Below are 23,899 nucleotides of genomic sequence, written 5' to 3'. Positions count from 1 at the left end.
GAATCAAATGCTATTTGAATATCAGACAACTGTTCTTACAACTAATATGAAGTGGTGCCGACATTCCAGTATTCAAAATTATAGCACTAAAAGCACAAATGAAGCACTAGGAACAAACAAGCATATTCTTGCACTGCATAAACTCTCATGCTTGAGGCCTATGGTGTGTATGCGTAAGTACAATTTATTTACGCTTGCATGCGTTTATTCCAGTGCAGCCGTCATTTTCAACTGCTTGTAAACCAATTCAAAAGTATTTGCAATTACAATTACCAAGAACTCGATTCAAATAGGCAATTTGATGCTATATTCAAAATTTTCAAATATTCACACCCCTGTACTACCACACATTTTAGGACTGGGCCCACAAATAATGAACTGTAATTAAATACCTGAAAACATGCACAGACCTTTCGCACACCAAGCCAACACACAGTGACAACAGCACATGCTTCAATGCAACCGATTTTTGTTTATTTCTTAAAATTTCATGCTTGCTTAAGATTGCTGTGCATTGTCTTTTGAATTTGTTCACATCTGGTACTATCTTTCATGTTTGAACTGTCCTAACAGGAATGTTTTTTGCACTCTGAACATTATCAAGCACCACCAAGTGAAGACCAATTGAATCACCATTTGGGAGTACAAAGAGTTTGCCTAAGACTTTTAACTAAGGCTGTTTCAGTTTATGGGCCTAAACAAAAAGCAGTCGCATGCAACCTATGACATGGTGCAAGCATAACGCATAAACTGTGAGAAGATTTGCCGATACAGTGCACTACAGTCGACGTCCAATTTCCCGGACGCCCGAAATTCCGGACATGCCTGATTTCCCGGACTCATCTGTGGCACCGTCAAGTTCCCCATGGAGTCAATGTATTAAAAAGTCCAAAATTCCGGACGCTTATAGCCTTCGCCATCTGATTTTCCGGACTTTTTACTGTTAACCGCCGACCCAAAGTCACCACCGACGCCGCCACTTTGGTTGTTTTCATTTTCATATCCTTGAACCCACCATACTCGCATCAGCAGCAACGCCGCACCGCGCCACGGCTGCCGTAACCTCGAAACCGCACGTGTCAATCCGTTGCCAGCCGTAGCTTAGCCAAGCCAAGCCTCACTGTGTTCGTTCACGTGTTGTTTTGTCAGCTGTGCCAGCTCTGCGGTCGTGTCTGCGGTTGATCGTTTGCTGCTGCGCGCTACATTCAGTGATCACGTTTCCCGACCTTCAGCATCCACCGAGTTCCTAGCTGTTTCGTGCTGCGCTTTTCGTCGAGCGGATTCGCCGTTTACAGCAATGGCACCGACTGCTCCTTAGTCTTCGTCCGCGCCTTCGAAGCGCACAAAGCCACATCGTAGGCTCAGGATGACGAACTGCCATCCGCGGACGTTGCCTTCGAAGATCTGCGCGCTGGCGGCGTGTTGATTCCAGCCGAGATAACCCTTGAGGGCTTCGCCGACGCTGACAAAGACCTCGAGCTATGTGCGGAGTTGACTGATGACGAAATCATTCATCAAGTTACGGAGGATTCCGATGACTCCGACACCGAGCACGAAGAGCCAGCTCCTACACAGCCAACGAACACGGAGTTGACGCGAGCACTTATGACACTGTCATTGGTGTACAGCAGCAACATGACGTTGACTGAAATTGAGGCAGACATAATCGCGGGCAAGCGGACCGTGCAAAAGAAAATAAGCGACTTCTTTGCGCCCAAGTGCTGACCTATGAGGTAGTGCCGGCCACGTATTTTTTTTAATAAACGGCTCTTTTCAGAGCCATCTAAACAATGCATTGGCTGAATTGCTATGGGAATCTTGTACTCCGGCTGTGACATTCTCCGTCAGCGAAAAATATCTACCAAAAATGTGCGTTTTCACGTGCATTCGTTTTTCCGGACTGCCCGATTTTCCGGACGTTTTCGCGGTCCCTTGAGGGTCCGGGAAATCGGACGTCGACTGTACCCGTCGGCACACTTGCAATGCTACTCATGGGGTCCCCCAGCTGTAAGCCACGAACACACAAGCTGGACATGCCAAATCTACGTTCGGATGTTACAGTCAAACGTCGACATAACACATACGGTTATAACGAACTCAACAAATATGCTTGCCATTAGTACAGTGTTACAAATATTTGTTTATAACAAATTTTCGGATATAACGAAACAGTTTTCGTGTCAAATACGAACGAACAACGCTTTTACAATAGATGGAAAAGTGATGAAAGACACCACTCACGACCTCCATTCCTGAGGCCCGCCGCGTTGAGCAGGTCCAGCAGGAAGGACCGCTTGTCGTGCTCCTCGACCCACACCACCTTCTGGGTGATGTTCTCGGACGTGCTGCCCACACGCCCCACGGCCAGGAAGATGTAGTTGTCCAGGAACTTGCGTGCCAGTTCCTGCAGGAATACGCACAAGTGCCGTTATAGAGTGCAAGTCAAGTCGCACCAGTGGACTCTCGCACAGCACTCCTGAACCTGCCAGCAAAAACATAGCAAGCACACGTGACCCCCCAAAACAGCCGTGCCTTGGAAAGATGGCCACACATGCCATACTTACTGGGTTCCGATATGAGCTTTTTTTTTTGTCCCCTGTGGAGACTGGCCTGAGCCGACTGTTTGTTCGGACGCTGAAAATTCGGTCATGCTCGTTTAGTCGGACACCTTCGTGGCACCGCCTCTCGTACCATTCAAGTAATGTAAATTCGTGACCAAAAATTCGGACGCCCCACAGTGTGCAGTTCGATTTTCGGACTCTGGCTAGCTGATCGAGTGCGATGTTGAACGCCATGACCAGCTCTCAGCAATATTTACAATAATTTGTCGTTTCGTGGCCTACTACTGGCCGCGTCCGCCATGTTGCCCCAGCGCGCCTCTCCATTGGTCCGATGCTCAATTCGGGAGATCACCGGCTGCTGCTTGCGTGTCGTGAGGTCACGGCTGTCGAAAGTCGCGCTACTGCGTGACACGTTCGCACTCATTCTGTGTTCACGGCTTGACGTTCACGAAGAATATAACTACGTTTTAATTTGGAGCTGCAAGCGGAAACTTGATCACATTACGATGGCGCGCCGCGCTCGTAGCAAACATCGTAAGCACGCGTCTCGGGCTCGAACCGACCCTTTAGCGTTGACTCGTCGGATCAGCGGTCGGAGGTTCTGCTTATCAACACTTCGGACATCATGACGAAGATAATCGCGGGACAACTCCTTGTACTCGCGGCCACGCATTACGTACTTTGAAACAAACATCGGGCACCGTGGCCAGCGTGTCTACTGCTCAAAGTCGTCACTAGGCCTAACTCTGCTCACGGCGCCGGCGTGCGATACAAACTTCGAATTTTGCGGGCAAGAACAATGCATTAGCGGACCCGCGGCAGTGTGCTTCTTCGCAAGCCACTGCCGCGTGTCCGCTAATTCATGCTGCATGTTCTTTGTAGATCAGAAAAGTATTTTAAGAAAAAAGAAAGGGAACAAAGGTACAACAGATGAAAGGCCACATGTGCAAGAGGTGCAACATAATGAAACACACGAAAGACCACAACCTTCTTGTGTTTTAGGGAAGCAAGGCACCTCAAACTAAAGGCAAGGCACTCAAGAAACTGCACATTACGAAGGGCGTAAAAGATTATGGCCTTGGTGCCTTTTGATGAAGTAATATCGTTGGTACAACTTCGAAAGCAGTTTTCTCAAAATGACTTTTCTTGCTTTCTGCCTCGCTTGTCCCGCTGATTTCTCAGCAGCCGCTGGGTGTATTTCAGTTTCATATTGTATTTTTTAAGGGGGGACGTGGGTCCTAAAATTTTTTCTTTATTTTTGAGTCAATATGAACCAAACTTCACTGTCTTGACCAGTTTTTTATGCTGATTTCAAATCTGTAATTAGTTTTTTAATAGCTCTACTAGTTCAAAAGATCTCGAGGTTCGAAAACATAATTAGTGCCTGCTTCTTACGGGGTTTTTAGGCAATTTCGACCTACTAAAACCAATATGTAAGTGCATGGGCCCAATGCCCAGATCATGCTGTAGGGGGTGATGCTATCTTTATTCACTTGAGAGCACTGTGAAGGTCAGAAAACAGATGAACACTCACTGGTGGTTATTTCTTCTGATTCACTCTCATTAGTATCTTTAATTAAAATTTGTAAAATGATGCTAGAGTAATGCAAATAGCATCACCCCCCAGATCGTTTCAATACGAGTAAAATGATACCAAATTTGTGATTTTTACTCAGCAACAACATGGAAAAAACTCCGTAAGGCTGAGTGCATTGAGCAAAAATATCAAACTGAGAAAAACGCATTTGAAGTTTCAGACAACTGTAACTTTTGTGGAAGTGCAGCCACAGCACTAGTGGTTATATCATTTGATAGGGTTCTTCTTCACGTGAATAGCCATACCAAATATGTGACCATGACCTGCCAATGTACTGGCAAAATCTTCTTATAAAGCCACATAGTGCACCCAGTACCAGAGTGATAAAACTCCACCTTTAGCAATTCATAGGCCTGTACCAATTCCTTGCAAGCTAAAGAAATACAAAATTTGTCTATGAATGTGGCTTTGCAACAGGCAAGTAAAATAGACAGAGAGATTAAGTCTAAAAAGCATGTGGGTTATTTATTAAACCAAAAATCAGTTGTTATTGTCCAGCAATAGCACTTGGCTCAACAGCAGCCAAGGGCTGTACTCAGGCTGCCCTGCTAGTTTGTGTCATTTTGAAAGTCTGTGCTTGGTGTCACTACTGTATAAGTGCTCCTTTTGCAACTTCCAATGTCAGTTTTAACCTTCTCGAGGCTGTGGTGCACAAATCAATTTCCCAAAGTGTAACACGGAGTCTCTGCAATTCCGGTGTTGCTCTGTCAGGTCGTGGTTGAAGCGACTACCGCTGCACCCTTGTCAACAGTATTGGTGGCCCTAATTTAATGCATTTCACTTCGAATGACATTAATTATCTTAGCACCACTATCACCAGCTACCTTCTACGAGAAACGCTTCTCGCGCGAGTCGCACCTATGATAATGAAGCACAGGCTTTGAAAGCAGCCTATACACTCTGCCTTGAAAAAGGCCACTGCTTGAGCCGAACTCGGAACGAAGAACAAGCCCAAAGAACGTTTTTATCACGGATAAGTCCACGCGGATAAATTCTGTGCCATTTTCCTTGCCGCCGTTCACCAACATCCAACGGCTTGAACTTCCGCTGCTTCGTTGCGCGCTGCGATGCCAAGCACTCCTCCCGTTGCCGTATTTCCCGCGCACTCGGCAGTCCCGCATAGTATGCCATACGAATGCGGTTTCAAATGCCACTGAAGCGTTGCCTAATGATCGTATGGCTGCAGCTTGACCAGGGGGAACCGGGCGGTTTTCAGGCGGTTTTCGTAGACTCGACGCTCCGGTAGCGACAAGCAGTTTCGGCATCGCGCCCTCGTACGCTTGGTGCGTCTTCTTTACACGAGAATCTCCGGATGTGCCAGCACAAAATAAGCTAACTGTGTGTCGGTGGGCCACAGGAACGCGAGCGTAAGCAGAGGAAGATGACACTTGCAACAACACACGAGCACACGACATCGGCAACACGGCAGCCGTGAGCGCAGAACAAAAATACAAAAACAAAATGGCCGCCTCGGGTTGCGCCAGCCAATAGGAGGCACGAGAGAAGGGGCTCGCCTCGCGCGCGCGCACTCTGGCCAATGAGCGTTCTACAACCACCCTTCGGAAAAGCGCCGATAGCGGCCGTTCTGTTGCAGCGACGCCATTTTGAAACGCCGCAAAATGTACACAAAGAAAACAGCTTCAAAACAAGCCAAAGATGGCGGCGATCAGCCAGCTGCTGCGCCCGCGGCGCTCGCGGGAAATTTGAACAAATTTTGCCTGTTGAGATGCATTTTGCGGCTCCCGTGGCGTCTTAAAAATAAGTTTTAACCCATTTCTCGGGCGAAATCGGCGATAATATTTTGAGGGCAGCTGCTTAGGGGTGCAAACATGCCTAAAATGCGTTTTTCTCAAAACTGATTTTCTGTCCATTTTTTACTATTCTAAGACCCGCGTCCCCCCTTAAGTGAGTCAGACTTTGAACAAGACCAGAAGGAGAAATACATTCTAAATCAAAAAGTTGTAAATATATATTAATGAAATTTCTACAGTAACATTAAAAAGACATTTCCAATAAGTGTGCCAATTTTCATAAAAATCCACGAAGAATTAAGAAAGTTGGTACCGAAAGCCACGTCCCCCCTTGAAGAGCCGCTAAACCACCTCCGATAATTTTTTTACATTTCAAACAAACGCGCTAATCGAGTTCAGAAGGCTGTCACGATAAACAATGCAAAACATAGCAGTGCTACGAGCCACGGGTGCCACACAAATTCCAAGAAACAATCCCCTTCTCTCCAGGCCTTTTGGCAATCCTCAGGCCCTCAGCATTCGCCACAACGTTAACATTCTCATCTGCTCATCATCCACCATACCCATTTGCCTGCTCGCAGGTACGTGCACTCACCGCTCTTCCTTCACGCACGGTGAGGAGCACTCGGCCAGGAGGAGAGACAAGCCAACGAATGGAGCATAGTGAAGGAAAGAGCGAAACAACTAACTTTCGACCTTTGGGTGGTTTAGGGGCCTTTAAAGGACCCCTGACACCAAAATTGAAACCTCGAGATCTTTGTGTTGTTTGACTTTCCTGTATACTGGGGCACATCTGACCGATTATTAGTGACGGACGTTGCCTGTAAGATATCTTAATTTGGTTTTAAAGTAAGCGTGAGTGCTCACTTGAGTTGGCTGCACCTTGCGACATCCTGGTATGACGTGACGTTTCACGAGTAAAGCAAGTATTGTGGACGTCACAGAAGGTTTGCGGGGGCGAGGCCTATTGTTCCGCACCCCTCTCGCTCTGTTGTCGGGCTGCTGTCCAGGTAGTTTTCGTGAGGGGACACGCGCTTAACAGGTTTAACCCATACCGAGGCACCCACATACTTTCAATCTCTACGCGCGCGGGGCCTGGATTTGAAAACCGCGCTTTCAACGTCACCACAGCTTGAGTGCACGAGGTCTCTGACGCTCCCCCGCATGGGGCGCCAGTTTCTTGTGGTTTTTAGGCGGGCGTTTTGAAGTAATGCTAAAATGGTCACAATCAACTACGCTAGAATTAGTTGTACGATACGCTAGAGCATTTACGATTTAATTTAGAGATTACAAGACCCAAAGCTACAAATTACAGCAAAAAAGTCACCAACAAAAATTTTGCTGTCGGGGGTCCTTTACGAGGGTGGTCTGAAAAGTTCTCGGCCTCAATAAGAATCACGCGAGCGAGAACTTGCAGCACTCACGTGCACGTTCATACAAGTCTCTGCAAGTCTCAGATGAAACGCCATCTAGTGCCGATTAGCAGTTTGGCTTTGACAGTCGATCACAGTGGGTGTAGTGTGAAGCACCGGAAGGCATGGAGAAGTTTGAGTAACGTGCGGTGATAAAGTTCTTTGTAAAAGAAGGTTTATCTCCGAATGAAATTCACCAAAGGTTTGTTAAAGTTTACAAGCAAGATTCACCTTCATACTCCACAGTCAAGAAATGGGCTGCTGAGTTTAAGCGGGGGAGAGAGAGCATTGAAGATGACCCGCGGGAAGGGCGCCCAAAAAGTGCAACAACTCCTGAATTGATTGACCGCGTGCACGATATGGTTTTGGAAGACAGGAGAGTGAAGTTGCGTGAAATTGCCGAGGCTGTTGGCATCTCAGTGGAACGTGTATGTCACATTTTGCATAACGAATTACACATGAACAAGCTCTGTGCAAGATGGGTGCCGCGCATCTTTACTCCTGAGCAAAAACGCAACCGCATGACGATGTCACAGCGTGCTTTGGAGCTGTATAACAAAAAACCAGCGGGCTTTTTGCGCAGATTTATAACAATGGATGAAACTTGCATTCACAATTACACACCGGAATCGAAACAACAATCAAAGCAGTGGACTGAAGCCGCGTCCTCTGCACCAAAGAAAGCCAAGTCAGTTCCCTCCGCAGGAAAGGTGATGGCCTCTGTTTTTTGGGACGCTAAAGGCATTCTGCTTGTGGATTATCTTGAAAAGGCTAAAATCATAACTGGGGAGTATTATTCTGACCTTTTGACTCAATTGAATCAGAAAATTCGTGAGGAAAGACCAGGTTTGCAGAAGAAGAAAATCATCTTTCATCAGGACAATGCACCGGTGCACAAAGGTTGAAAATGGCTAAATTTCACGATTTGAAGTACGAATTGTTGGAGCACCCACCCTATTCTCCTGACTTGGCCCCGTCGGACTACCACCTGTTCCCAAAACTCAAAATCTTTCTTGGTGGGCAACGTTTTTCATCAAATGAAGAAGCGATTGCTGCTGTGGATGAGTACTTTTCAAGACTTCCTGAGAGTCATTTTAAGGACGGAATCCTGGCTCTGGAATATCGATGGACCAAGTGTGTAGAGTTGAGAGGAGACTATGTTGAAAAATAAAAATAATTTTGAAGGTCCAAAACGCTTTCTTCTACATCAGGCCGAGAACTTTTCAGACCACCCTCGTAACAGTACAAGGTAATCTCACAAACCTGCACTTTCTTGGGGAAGGTGGCGGAAAACATGAGTGTCTGCCGCTGGCCAACTGGGGGCATGTTGTCCTCAAGCACAATGCGCCGGATTTGGGGCTCAAAACCCATGTCCAGCATACGGTCTGCCTCGTCCAAAACCAGGTACCGCACAAGCTCCAGGCTCACCTGCAACAACCACCAGCACCACCACCACAGTTGCTCAATCTGTAGCCATCTTTCCGAGAATACTAGGCTTGTGTGAATAGTAAATTTTAGGTTCGAAGCTAACTTGAAGCGAACAGTGATTTGGTCGAATAATTTCGTATCAAATTTGAACAGTATATATCCCATATAAAGAAAAATGAGCATATTTGTCATGACCTGCACAATATATTTTAAAAATTGAAACAAGGCGTATGTAAATGTCATTCTTTTTGGTTCAAAGGAAGTGGAAGCAACTTTGAATAGTAGCAGGATTTGACTTTCACTAGTACGCAAGTGATAATCTGTAAAATATGTTACGTTTAAGAATTTACTATACTTAGAGCATATAATCCGGTATAACAAGCTTTCAACTTAAAAAATGATGAATTGACGTGATGTTCATTTAACCTTGAAGTGGTACTTCGCGGCAGTGCAGATTTTTCCTGGAAAGGTGTATTCACTGTAAGCACCCCTTCATTGCAGTGAAACCACCTTTACAGAGGGGTTACATGTGGACTAATATACACCTATTCGTTCATTTCAAATACTTTGAAATTTCCAATAATTTAAATTAAAATCGAAGCGAATTCGAATACTGCGATATTTGTTCAAATATTCGAAGTGCTCGAATATTCGCACAAGCCTAGAGAATACTCTTTTATTTCTGTACAACGCAGTCGATTGCAGAAATGGTACAACCATGGGTTGACACCGGAACCGAGACCAACAAGGGAAGCAAAAATATATAGTCATCATTAGGGGTGTGCGAATATTGGAAATATCGAATATTTTTCGAATAGTGTTTGTTATTCGATTCGATTCGCACTGGAATTTTGCTATTCGAACTTCCCAAAAACAAATACAGTCAACGCCCGATTGAAAGTGACCCCTTCAGATTTTCAATATGCTTCACCTCATTACACTCTCGTATTGCGGCAAAGCTGCCTTTCAAGCTCCGTTACGGTCGAACTTTGCGAAGAGGCAGTCAATGTCCGATTGGAAATGGTCCCTAGATTTTCAATATGCTTCACCTCATCACAACCCGGTATTGTGGCAAAGCTGCCTTTCAAGCTCCGTTACGGTCGAACTTTGCCAAGACACTGTCAATGTCCGATTGGAAGTGGTCCTTAGATTTTCAATATGCTTCACCTCATTACACTCTCGTATTGCTGCAAAGCTGCCTTTCAAGCTCTGCTACGGTCGCAACTTGAGAAACCACTGGTTCCAACATGGAGATAAGATGTGGCAGAGGTGGGGGCTCAATTAAGGGGAGACGCGGGTCTTTTTATTATTTCTTTTATTAGCTGGGTGAACTGAATGAAATTTAACAAACTTATCCCATTTTTTCTGCAGATTCCAAATCTCTAATTAGATTTTTGGTAGCTGCATTAGTACAAAAGATGTGTCATCTCTAAAAGCATATTTCTTACGGGAATTTTTGGCAACTTTGCTTTGTCAAACACAGAAACAAAGTATGTGGCAAGGCTGCCAGAGAGCTGGTTTAGCCGGTGATGCTAATCCGATTGTCTTCAACAAACTTTGAATGCAAAATAAACAGACGTAAATGTGAGTGAAATTTTTTCGCTGCATACTATTTCTGATAATCGAGAATTATAATTTGGTGAACGACATTATAAGAAAATAAATAGCATCACCGGCTAGACCAGCTTCCTGGCAATCTTGCCACATACTTTGTTCTTGTGTTTGACAAAGCAAAGTTGCCAAAAATCCCCGTAAGAAATATGCTTAAATATGTGTTAGAAATTGCATATATTTTGTTCTAATGCAGCTATTAAAAATCTACTTAGATATTTTGAATCTGCAGAAGAAGCTGAATAAGTGTATTAAATTTCATGCCATTCACCCAACTTTTAAAAAACCATTTTTTAAGACCCACGTCTCCCCTTAATGCTGTTTTGGACCTGAAATTTGGGCAAGAAGTCCGAAAAATCGGAAGCCAAAGCTTTTTAGCATCCAAAATTTCAGATGTTTTTATATATCGACGTCTATGAGGCAGATTGGCTTTGAAGGGAGCACACCCTTGTCCGCCACATTAGTTGGGCTTCCACAGAAGTTGAAAGAGGAGGAGAGGCTGAGGAAATGGCATCTTTGCCTATCACGTGTAAAGTGTTGTCGGCAACACTTTGGTTGCACCAAATCATGTACAGACGGGTCCACTTTTAAAGGGAACGCTTGCGTGCAGGGCATGTTTGGATTTCGCTCTCTTGCAAAAACATAGTGGCTTAGATTTGCATAAGACTACTGGTGGTTGACAGTTCTGCCTCTTCTTGACAGACTAGTGCAGTGCATGAGCAGTGTTTCCCTGTCCGCTTGCTGTTAGATGGCCAGCAAAATGAAAGGCGCTCATTGGAGTGTTCCCTTTAACAGTGGACTGTACTGTACATAAGTAGAATTCGGCCTCTACATTGCCTCATTCTTGATAAGAAAACTATGAAACACCACCCCGCCAGTGCTTCATCAACCTAGCAAAAAGAAACACTTTCATGTTGCTATCTCATAAGAATATGCTTAGGAATCCTCTCTTAACTGCAATTTCGCTTCGAAGTATTCAAAAAGTATTCTAGAAATATTAGATTTGATTCGCACTCACACTTCAATATTCGAATTCGCTTCGCATCCAAAATTTTGCTATTCGCACAGCTCTAGTAATCATTGCTGCGAAGAACACGGAAACTGGCACATTAAGAAGGCACGGGTGGCACTTTCCTACAGGAGAACCAAGTGAGAGAGAAACCCACCTTGCCGCGCTCCATCATGTCCACCAGACGCCCTGGCGTGGCCACCAGTAGGTGGCAGCCTCGATCCAGATCTTTCATCTGCTGCACGGGATCGGCACCCCCGTACACCACGCAAGGCCGCACACGCGAGCGGTACGCAAACTTGCAGGCCTCCTCGTAGATCTGGCAAGCCAGCTCACGCGTCGGGCTCAGGATCAGCGCCAGCGGGTACTGCTTGGGCCGACTCGAATACCGGTGGGGCTGCACAGCACACGGGAAGGGTCGAAGTGACATTCATTTCCTAATAATAATATCTGGTCTTTAACGTCCCAAAACCACGATATGATTATGAGAGACGCCGTAATAGAAGGCTCCAGAAATTTCGACCGCCTGGGGGTTCTTTAAGGGGGGACGTGGGTCCTAAAATTTTTTCTTTGAGTCAATATGAACCAAACTTCACTGTCTTGACCAGTTTTTTTATGCCGATTTCAAATCTGTAATTAGTTTTTTAATAGCTGCACTAGTTCAAAAGATCTCGAGGTTCGAAAAAATAATTAGTGCCTGCTTCTTACGGGGCTTTTAGGCAATTTCGACCTACTAAAACCAATATGTAAGTGCATGGGCCCAATGCCCAGATCATGCTGTAGGGGGTGATGCTATTTTTATTCCCTTGAGAGCACTGTGAAGGTCAGAAAACAGATGAACATTCACTGGTGGTTATTTTTTCTGATTCACTGTCATTAGTATCTTTAATTAAAATTTGTAAAATGGTGCTAGAGTAATGCAAATAGCATCACCCCCCAGATCGTTTCAATACGAGTAAAATAATACCAAATTTGTGATTTTTACTCAGCAACAACATGGAAAAAAACCCCGTAAGGCTGAGTGCGTTGAGCAAAAATATCAAACTGGGAAAAACGCATTTGAAGTTTCAGACAACTATAACTTTTGTCGAAGTGCAGCCACAGCACTAATGGTTATATCATTTGATAGGTTTCCTCTTCACGAGAACAGCCATACCAAATATGTGACCATGACCTGCCAATGTACTGGCAAAATCTTCTTATAAAGCCACATAGTGCACCCAGTACCAGAGTGATGAACTCCACCTTTAGCAATTCATAGGCCTGTACCAATTCCTTGCAAGCTAAAGAAATACAAAATTTGTCTATGAATGTGGCTTTGCAACAGGCAAATAAAATAGATAGAGAGATTAAGTCTAAAAAGCATGTGGGTTATTTATTAAACCAAAAATCAGTTATTATTGTCCAGCAATAGCACTTGGCTCAACAGCAGGCAAGGGCTGTACTCGGTATAAATAACGAGGACCCGTGGTCATAGACGTCTTTACTGTGCAAGGGCTAGCTCCAAAATCCTACTTCGTTCTCTTCCCTCTCGCGCCTCTCCCCGAGCCCATGCCGCACTTCTTTATTTTCAACATCCTCCGAGGGGACGGGACGAACGTGACGTAGGTTGTTTCGTTTCTGACAACATGCACAACCTATGTACAGGGCTTCAGAACGTGGTCCGGTTCAAGGCGAACGAAGCAAGGTCTCTCCCATCCAAAGTCGGCAATGCATGGCAGTGTAGCGATGTCACTCGATGGCAGAAGCATTCTCTTCTTGCACCACTGCCGCGCCTCTCATGTAAATCTGCGATGAACATCGGTCCGGGACGCAGCGTGTCGATCTGGCATGGAAATGGTGTGCGCGTTTCCATCTCCGACGTTTCCATCCCGGCAAGACACTGCTGTTGTGCTCCGCATTCGGGTTCTCCTGCAGACACTTTGCCGCAACGTATTGCCGTGGTGTTCTCCACGAAGTGCCTGTATGTCTGCAGCGCCCTTCACGTCTGTGGCACGAACTATGCGTCATCACGAACTTGGGGACGGATGTCGAGATGGACGCATCTCCTTCCGATAGGTTCAACCTATCAGGGGCGAGTCTCAGTACGTGGCTGTTCCTCTGCTCCCAGGGATTAAGCTCGTTGAGGTGCTCGGGTGCATCGATCGCGCTGTTTTGCTTCGGCGCCGCTTGCAATGCACTGCACTTCACTTCCGGAGGCAGAAGCAGTGCTTTCTCTTCCTTGCCTAGGTGATCAACTTGTTTGATCACAACCTTTTCTAGTTCCACGAAGCTGAGCGGAACAAACTCCTGACGTCCAGTACTGACCAGTTCCCGGACCTAAGCCAACGGACAGGCGTACGACACAGACCACTCGATCCCTCCCCCCGCTCGAGTTGGTCTCACGTTTTGCGCTCACGAGTATTTCGACGGGCTTTTCAGGCGCAGGCTCCTTTCCCAAGCGTCATCACCCCTGAATAGAAGCCAAAGTGCCAGGCCGGGGGAGCGCTTGTGCCCATTTCACCGGTGGGTGACCGGCGGCGGCGGGATTCGAACCCGCGACCTCCCGCAGCCGAAGCGGACACTTTACCACGAGGCCATGACTGCGGTTTTTTTTTTTTAAGTTGTTTTTTTTTTGCAGTGATTCACTCCCTTGTCTTTTTAATATCAATGTAAAAAAATGGTACAGTCACATAATAACGGCTGCAGTACATAGCCTTGGAGCCAGTCACATAAACTTTAGGACTGCCGTTGAAACACCAAAGTCCTCTAGAGTTTGTTCACGTTCAATTATTCTAATAAGTTGGTACGAGAGATTATTCCTATTGATATACAACGCATATGCTTTGATGTATACACAGCGCCTAGAGCAAACAAAGTGCAACGTATCACAAGCTTACTCTACATTTACACACGAAGGTTGAGCGGCTGCAAATGCACGCAGGGCAAAAAAATAAAAAAAAAAAAACAGAAAGGGGGCTATACACAGCGATTTGGCAATGAGGGGTATAAATAACGAGGACCCGTGGTCATAGACGTCTTTACTGTGCAAGGGCTAGCTCCAAAATCCTACTTCGTTCTCTTCCCTCTCGCGCCTCTCCCCGAGCCCATGCCGCACTTCTTTATTTTCAACACTCGGGGTCCCCTGCTGGTTTGTGTAATTTTGAAAGTCTGTGCTTGGTGTCACTACTGTATAAGTGCTCCTTTTGCAACTTCCAATGTCAGTTTTTAACCTTCTCAAGGCTGTGGAGCACAAATCCATTTCCCAAAGTGTAACACGGCGTCTCTGCAATTTCGGTGTTGCTCTGTCAGGTCGTGGTTGAAGCGACTACCGTTGCACCCTTGTCGACAGTATTTGTGGCCCTAATTTAATGCATTTCACTTCAAATTACATTAATTATCTTAGCACCACTATCACCAGCTACCTTCTACGAGAAACGCTTCTCGCGCGAGTCGCACCTATGATAATGAAGCACAGGCTTTGAAAGCAGCCTATACCCTCTGCCTTGAAAAAGGTCACTGCTTGAGCCGAACTCGGAACGAAGCACAAGCCCAAAGAACGTTTTTATCACGGATAAGTCCACGCAGATAAATTCTGTGCCATTTTCCTTGCCGCCGTTCACCAACATCCAACGGCTTGAACTTCCGCTGCTTCGTTGCGCGCTGCGATGCCAAGCACTCCTCCCGTCGCCGTATTTCCCGCGCACTCCGCAGTCCCGCATAGTATGCCATACGAACGCGGTTTCGAATGCCACTGAAGCGTTGCCTAATGATCCGATGGCTCCAGCTTGACCAAGGGGAACCGGGCGGTTCTCGTAGACTCGACGCTCCAGTAGCGACAAATAGTTTCGGCATCGCGCCCTCGTACGCTTGGCGCGTCTTCTTTACATGAGAATCTCCGGATGTGCCAGCACAAAATAAGGTAACTGTGTGTCGGCGAACGCGAGCGTAAGCAGAGGAAGATGACACTTGTAACAACACACAACCACACGACACCGGCAACACGGCAGCCATGAGCGCATAACAAAAATACAAAAACAAAATGGCCGCCTCGGGTTGCGCCAGCCAATGGGAGGCGCGAGAGAAGGGGCTCGCCTCGCGCGCGCTCTGGCCAATGAGCGTCCTACATCCACCCTTCGGAAAAGCGCCGATAGCGGCCGTTCTGTTGCAGCGACGCCATTTTGAAACGCCGCAAAATGTACACAAAGAAAACAGCTTCAAAACAAGCCAAAGATGGCGGCGATCAGCCAGCTGCTGCGCCCACGGCGCGCGCGGGAAGTTTGAACAAATTTTGCCTGTTGAGATGCATTTTGCGGCTCCCGTGGCGTCTTAAAAATAAGTTTTAACCCATTTCCCGGGCGAAATCGGCGATAATATTTTGAGGGCAGCTGCTTAGGGGTGCAAACATGCCTAAAATGCGTTTTTCTCAAAACTGATTTTCTGTCCATTTTTTACTATTCTAAGACCGCGTCCCCCCTTAAGTGCACCTAAATCTAAAGTACGGTATTTACTCGAATCTAACGCGCACCTTTTTTTTCGGTAAAACAAGTGTAAAAATCGCAGGCACGTTAGAATCGAGTACCGAAAAAAAATCATATTGCCATCGGCATTTCAAAATGGCTGCCTCCTACGCGCCTCGGCTATTTCTGCCACTGTTTCAGTTCGAACGTGTGCTGAGGAGTTCGTCATCCCGTTCTGCGTTCGCACGGACGGCATGGAAGTGCTGACTCCAAATACTCAACGAGTGCACCACGATGCCACATTTAAGGGGAGACGCGGGTCGAAAAGTCACCGTTTTCCGAAAAAATCTGTTTTTTTTTTTTCGGCTGTATTGTCATCCTTGGACTATAATCTTTTATTTCTGAAAATATCAAGGTCAAGTTCGCACGACAAATTATCTAAAAAGGCTTCCAAGTGAGAAGCGGTGACTCGAGAAATGCGCAAAAGTCGCAAAAAATGCCGTAGTTTGCGTCCTTCTGTTGCGAAAATGACGCGGTGCCCGCCATTTGCAATCCTGCCCGCATGCAGCGTAAAGCTGTCTTCTCCACAATACACCAGGGGTTAGTCTCGTATCTTCACGCAGAATAAAGAAAAAACGAGAAAAACAACGCGTACGTCGAGCGTTTTGAATTTCACGGCACGCAGCGCGAGGCCGCCATTGGACGGCGGCACGCTCCACCCTCTCGTCCCTCCCATCTCCCCAGCAAAAGAACGAAGCCTCAAACGCCGCGACCGAGTTGTTCCCCGTTTCTTCTGTATTTTCGTGCCATGGCAAGCCCTAAAAAGCGCAGTTCTGATGTTTGAAAGCTCAGAACTCGCCACAAGTATCGAGGGAAACAGCGTCGGACGCTTCCCAAAGCGACAGCGATGGACGATGCCCCCGACGCTCCGATATCGGATAGGCCTAACGCCGACACCGAACCCTGCGACAGTGACGCTGCTGTGGAATTTATCAGTGCATCCCAAAAGAAGATTGGATTCTTTGAGAGTGAGCCTAGACCGGTAGGTGCTCCTACTGTCAACACGATGCTTTGCGAAATCTGCGCGCTCACGGCACTTGTGGCGGGTTCGGCATGCCCAACTTGCCGCGAACGGAAGCTTGGCGTCCGAGAGGCGGCTGGAAATCGCAAAGGACTTTCGGCATTCCTCAAACTGTGTTGTGAAAATTCCGATTGCCCCGAGTCTACACTTTCGTCCACGCACACGTGGAGGCAGATTGTGGCCCAATTTGATGTACATAGTGTTTTTTCTGATAAATGTCGAACTCGAACATTCAAACTCGTTTTTCTCATTTTCATTTTTTCGACAATTTCACGTTTTGCGGGCAGCCTTTTATAAACTTATATTTATTGTATAGTAACGAAACTTGGCACACGTATTCTTCAAGACATGTAGAATGCAAATATCTACTTGAAATTGCACTATCTATCAGCATTACTTGTGAAAATATTCGGTTACTGTTTCAAAGGAGACTGAAAATAATCAGTTACAGAGTACAATTTTTTTTTATTAGTTCCATTATCTCTGTGGAATAGCTGGATAGATATTGGCACTCTACAGTCTACAAAGAGCTGAATAAGATTCAACACAATGATTTTTACTGAAAGTCTAGTACATAAAAGAGTTCCCGCAAAAAGTGTAACATTTTGCCATTGTGTATGACATAACTCAACAACTGTAGCAGCTACATGGAAAGTAATGACATATTTGAAATCTGCATGAAAAACTATACATATAACAGAATTTTCAAGTCTCTATTACAAAAAATTAAAAAAAAAGTTGTTTCGAGGAGCGTCTCCCCTTAAAGGAGTCCTGACACAAAAATTTTCGCCCCGCGTTTTTTTGCTGCAATGTGTTGCTGGGGGCCTGTTAGTCATAACACGGCACATCGTTTGCTACAGCGCGCGACAGATAATTAATTACAAGCTCCTCATTACCGACACAGCCTCAGTTTCGGTTTGACAGAGCTCCAAAAACGGCAAGCCGCCGGGTGCAACTATCACCACCTAGCGAGTGAAACGCTGGGTCACGTAAGCCCACAGAACAGTGACGCATTTCCGCGCGGTCTGTCGTCCTCGGGCTCATCGTCGTCTGATGGCGACGATTTTCTTGCGGCGGGGATCGAAGGAATTTTCGACGTGGCGAATCACTTCAGGTTTGACCCGCTGACGAGGAGCGATTCGTCGGGAAGCGCGTCAAAACAGAAATGGCGGCTACGACGTCATCGTAACTTGTACCGGCTGCAACGGTTACGTAGGGGAAGTAGGGCGGTCACCTCGGGTCACCTCCGAGGGTGTCAATGCACTAGGTGCGGCCTATAATGCTGGATCGCGCTCGCGAACTTCAAAATTCATATAAAATACCTTCCAAGCTTTATTCGCTGTCGATATTTTGCAGATGGTACACGCACGTACACGGGAATCGATCCAGCAGGCTATCTTGGCCGCGAAATTTTGTGTCAGTACCCCTTTAAAAGAATAGTTATTACATGTGCAGAGACGGACAGAAATCGGGCCGCATCGCGGTCGCTCGGAGTTCCCGAAACGTGCGTGCGAAACTGGCGCCAACAGAAGCAGAAGATTTTTTACGGCAAAGCTTCACGCAAAGGTTTCAGTGGACCAAAGCAGGGCCGGTTTCCCAAAATCGCAGAGCGTTTACAGCGACAAGGAGTTGTCCGACAGCGACGAGGACTGATCCATTACGCGACTCGTATCACCGCCGTAGTGGTGACAGTTTAGCGGCAAGGTCCGCTGTTTGACATTGTGTTTCATTTTTTGAAATTTTAGTTCTTTAACGGGGGCCGCGGCTTTCGTATCGCGAAAAACAGCAAAAAAATCGATTTTTTCAAATCATATCTTCAGTTTCTGTAGCCCTTTTTATATCCGATTCCAAAATATCTTCACCGGAAAAACCGCGTAGAAGTGCTATAAAAAATTGTTGCGCCTGCCGAGGTGGCGATAATTATTGGGGAAATCGCAAAAAAAAACACTGATTTTCAAAAATCATAGCTCCGCAAACGACGCCACCGAGCCCCGATATCTTGGGCTCATCGGAAAGCGCATTTCTCCGTCTTCAAATTCCCCGCCTCAGCTGGCTCCTCCCTTCGAAAACAAGCGCACAAAAAGCAAATGTTCGAAGGTCGTTTCGAGCCCTCCGATTGGCCGCGTCCGCCATGTTGCCCCAGCGCGCCTCGCCATTGGTCCGATGCTCGCTCCGGGAGATCGTCTGCAGCACATGCGTCTCGAGCTCACGGCTGTCGAAAGTCGCGCTACTTCGTGGCGTATTCGCAATCGCTCTGTGTTCACGGCTCGACGATAACTTTGAACAAGAACTACGTTTTAGTTTGGAGCTACTACCGGAAGCTCGGCGGGATTACGATGGCGCGCCGCACTCGTAGCGAACATCGCAAACGCGCGTCTCGGACCGACTCTCTAGCGTTGACTCGTCCGATCCGTGGTTGGAGGTTCTGCTTATGCGCACTTCGGGTGTCGTGACGAAGATGATCGCAGGACGACTCTTTGTACTCGCGACCGGCGCGTCTACTGCTTGGAGTCGTCACTAGGCCTAACTCCGCTCATGGCGTCGGCACGCGAGACGAACCTCGAACTTTGCGGGCAAGAACAACGCGTTAGCGGACTCGCGGCAGTGTGCTTCTTCGCAAGGAACGAAGCGCTTCCCCCGCCGGCTCCTCGGTACAGTGGATGGTCATTTTACGCATAGGCAGCGGACCCCACGGCCAAGCTCGAGGCCAAACACGTTGCGAGGCCAAACACGTTGCGCGCATATAGGCATGTTGCGCATTGTCACCGAATGCCGCCACCCAGCACATCGCGTGCCGACTTCACGGACTATGCGGCCGAGCACTTAGAGGTGAGATAAAGCACTAGTGATGCAATTTAGGCGCGCTTGGGGCCGTGCTTGGTATCGCCGTAAGCGCTCATGAATCATCTGAAAAAATAAAAGCCACGCAGAAAACCGTGTCCGCGACCGGGTGAATGATGAAGCGCATCGCAGGCGAGGTTTACAAATTAACTTGACGAGTGAAATAGGGAGATGAATTCATATCTGCCCAGTTCGCGTCTTGAATAAACAGCTAAGGAATTCCTATTCCACCAATGTCTTGGCCATAACTGCCTGTTATTTAGGAGGAAGGGATAGGTTGTCATGATGAGAGCCGCTCTTAGTATCCTATGAAAATGATTCAATGATCAATTGCAATCAAGGCTGTTATGTTAATGAGAGCATGAATACAAGAAAGCTGGCAAATCATCATAGTACATGACCTACTTGCATTACAATATCTTGTTTTTTGTCATGTCTATTACACCACTTCATAACTTTGTTTAAAATTCATGCTACATGTTCTTTGTATATCAGAAAGGATTTTAAGAAAAAAAGAAAACAAAGGCACAACAGATAAAAGGCCACATGTGCAGGAGGTCCAACCTTATAAAACACACCAAAGATCACAATCTTCTTGTGTTTTAGAGAAGCAAGGCACCTCAAACTAAAGACAGGGCACTCAAGAACTGCACATTACGAAGGACCCAAAAGATTACGACCCCAGTGCCTTTGATGAAGTAATATCGTTGGTACAACTTTAAAAGCCGTTTTCTCAAAACGACTTTTCTTGCTTCCTGCTTCGCTTGTTCCGCTGATTTCTCACTGACCGCTGGGTCCTATTTCAGTTCCGTTTTTTGTTCTATATTCCTTGAAGCACAGTTCAGGGCGTGACATTCTTGCTTTTTCAGTATGGCCTTTTGATAATTAGCTATTTGACGAGTTGCACAAAGCTTCGATGCCTGTTGCACAGTCCACCTCATGAAAAATGAAAACTAAAAAAAATTTGTTGCAAATAAAAAAATTAGAGCTGTGCGAATAGCAAATTTTGGGTGCGAAGCGAATTCGAATAATAAAGATTGAGTGCGAATCGAATCGAATAATTTCGAATAATCTTTGAATATTTCTCAAACATTTTTCGAATAATTCGAAGTGAAATTACAGAAAAAGTTGCAGAGAATCCCTAAGTATGTTCTTGTGAGATAGCAACATGAAAGTGTTTCTTTTCGCTAGGATGATGAAGCGCTGGTGGGGTCATATTTCATAGTTGTCTTTCTTATCAAGAATGAGGCAATGTAGAGGCCGAATTGTATTTATGTACATGATTTGGTGCAACCGAAGTGTTGCCGACAACACTTTACACGTGATGGGCAAAAATGCCATTTCCTCAGCCTCTCCTCCTCTTTCCAACTTCTGTGGAAGGCCAACTGATGTGGCCGACAAGGGTGTGCTCCCTTCAAGTCCGGAGTTCCAAATCTGCCTCGCAGACGTCGATATATAAGAACATGTGAAATTTTGGATGCTAAAAAGCTTTGGTGTCCGATTTTTCGGACTTCCTGCCCAAATTTCAGGTCCAAAACAGCATTAATTGAGCCCCCAACTCTGCCAAATCTTTCACCTCCATATTGGAACCAGCGTTTTCTTGAGTTAATACATTTGCGACCCTAGCGAAGTTTGAAAGGCAGCTTTGCCGCAATACGGGGGTGTGATGAGGTCAAACATATTGAAAATCTAGGGACCACTTCCAAACGGACGTTGAATGTCTCTTGGCTATGTTCGACCCTAACGGACCTTGAAAGGCAGCTTTGCCGCAATACGTGGGAGGAGGTGAAGCATACTGAAAATCTAGGGACCACTTCCAATCAGACGTTGACTGTCTCTTGCCTAAGTTCGACCGTAACGGAGCTTGAAAGGCAGTTTTGGCGCAATACGGGGGTGTGATGAGGTGAAGCATATTGAAAATCTAGGGACCACTTTCAACCGGACTTCGTCTCTTGCCTAAGTTCGACCGTAATGGAGCTTGAAAGGCAGCTTTGCCGCAATACGAGAGTGTAATGAGGTGAAGCATATTGAAAATCTGAAGGGGTCACTTTCAACCGGACGTTGAGTGCATTTGTCTTTGGGAAGTTCGAATAGTTCGAATAGTAAAATTTCAGTGCGAATCGAATCGAATAGCAAACACTATTCGAAAAATATTCAAAATTTCGAATATTCGCACACCCCTAAAAAAAATCTAAGAATGTCATGCCGCAATCAGACATCTTAGAATGCATAGGACTTTGAACGAGTTTCCTATCACATTTTTTAAGCGAGTCAGACTCGGAACAAGAGCAGAAGGTGAAATATATTGTACATCAAAAAGTTGTAAAGATATATTCATGAAATTTCTACAGTAGCATTAAAAAAACATTTCAAATAAGTGTGCCAATTTTCATCAAAATCCATGAAGAAATAAGAAAGTTGGTACAGAAAGCCACGTCCCCCTTAAAACCCAAATACTGTATTTACTCGAATCTAACCGCGCACCATTTTTTCGGGAAAACGAGTCCAAAAATCGCATGCGCGTTAGAATCGAGTACCGAAAAAAAAAAAAAAAAGAAACTCGGTTATCATATTGCCATCGACATTTAAAAATGGCCGCCTCCTACGCGCTTTGGCCATTTCTGCCATTTTTTCAGTTCGTACGTATGCTGAGGAGATTGTCATCCCGTTCTGCGTTCGCATCGACGGCGTGGAAGTGCCGACTCTAAATACTCGACGAGTGCACCACGATGCCGCATTTAAAAGAATAGTTATTACATGTGCAGAGAGACGGACGGAAATCGGGCCGCATCGCGGTCGTTCGAAGTTCCCGAAACGTGCGTGCGAGACTGGCGCAAACAGAAGCAGAAGATTTTTTACAGCAAAGCTTCACGAAAAGGTTTTAGTGGACCAAAGCAGGGCCGGTTTCCCGAAATCGAAGAGTGTTGAAAGCGACAAGGAGTTGTCCGACAGCGACGAGGACTGATCCATTACCCGACTTGTATCGCCGCCGTAGTGGTGACAGTTTTAGCGGCAAGGCCCGCTTTTTGACTTTGTGTTTTACTTTTTTGAAAGTTTAGTTCTTTAAAACCCAAATACTTGTTCTTCGAATGTGCGAAGTTTGACTCCTACGGACTTTTGTTCTTTTCTCTCACGAAAAATGGGTGCGCGTTACAATCGATGTATTACTTTTTTTTTTTTTGTCGCGGAAAACGGGTGCGCGTTACAATCGATGTTTTACTTTTTCTTCTTTCTGGTCGCGGAAAACGGGTGCGCGTTACAATCGAGGGCGCGGTAGAATCGAGTAAATACGGTACAGGGGCCTCAAACATTTTCACCTCCGTAGAAAATGCAGCCGCCGCGGCCGGGATTCGATCCCGCGACCTTCGGGTCAGCAGTCGAGTGCCATAACCACTAGCTTTCCTTGGCTTCATACGAAGCGGTCACCAAGAAGGCTTAAAATAAAAACAAAAATTAGGTAGAAATTACGTCTCCAAGATAGGCATCCTCCATCTTAAGAGGGTCACAATAAAACAGGTTACAGTCGAACCTCGATATAACGAATTATCTGCTATAACGAAGTTATTGAAGAATAGTCTCGGCATTATACAGTGTTGTGCATATACGCTTATAAAGAATTTTTGGATATAATGAAGTCATTTCCGCATCAGGTGCGACTTCGTTATAGCGAAGTTTGACTGTATAATGAAGGCAGCCTTTTTTTTTTTTTACACTGCCTACAAGTTTCAAACGTCAAACGGCTAATTTTGCCAGACAGACACTGCTCAATTTTGTCAGTGGCTTATCCGCATTGTTGATGGTTTACGCAAGAACCTCAACGCCGTTGCACATTTGATTAATCCTTTCCCTACCGTAGACTAGCTGAGCTCATCCACACTGCTTGTACCGCTCTAACCGAAGACAAGCCGGGCTAGTTCACGTTGAAAAAAGCGTTCGCACTGTACTGCATTCAAGTTACCCTGATCAATTTTGCACAGTTCTTTTTGGCTTCAAATGGCGAAGTAAAAAAGTTTTAAAATGCGCACAAAGCACGCTTTTCAGTCAGGAAAGCACTTGATTCTGGTAACCGGACCTAAGAATTGGCGCGTTATTCTGTGCACGCATACAGGCAACAGCTACAATCGTAAGGGGGAGGAGGGGAATAAAGCATGCGACACTCTGGGATGAAG

At 46.0% G+C, this 23,899-nt stretch overlaps 1 protein-coding gene across 8 annotated transcripts in view; it reads right to left on the bottom strand.

The window, feature by feature from the left end:
• Positions 1-23,899, bottom strand: part of LOC119386892 (ATP-dependent RNA helicase DDX3X) — a 104,427-nt gene that overhangs the window by 9,933 nt on the left and 70,595 nt on the right. For 5 of the 8 annotated variants that reach the window (XM_049413298.1, XM_049413296.1, XM_049413297.1 and 2 more), the window contains 3 exons: positions 11,527-11,766; positions 8,585-8,749; positions 2,242-2,404 (listed from right to left, as the gene is read on the bottom strand). In XM_049413298.1, coding sequence (XP_049269255.1) covers positions 2,242-2,404; positions 8,585-8,749; positions 11,527-11,766 — 568 coding nt within the window. The remainder of the gene's footprint in view (positions 1-2,241; positions 2,405-8,584; positions 8,750-11,526; positions 11,767-23,899) is intronic. The other 3 variants (XM_037654169.2, XM_037654168.2, XM_049413295.1) reach the window with 1 other exon arrangement.

The sequence above is a fragment of the Rhipicephalus sanguineus genome, chromosome 3, assembly GCF_013339695.2.
Source record: "Rhipicephalus sanguineus isolate Rsan-2018 chromosome 3, BIME_Rsan_1.4, whole genome shotgun sequence".
Taxonomy (NCBI): Eukaryota; Metazoa; Arthropoda; class Arachnida; order Ixodida; family Ixodidae; genus Rhipicephalus; species Rhipicephalus sanguineus.
Note: the sequence above shows the minus strand (reverse complement) of the source record. Positions and strands in the feature narration are given on the sequence as shown.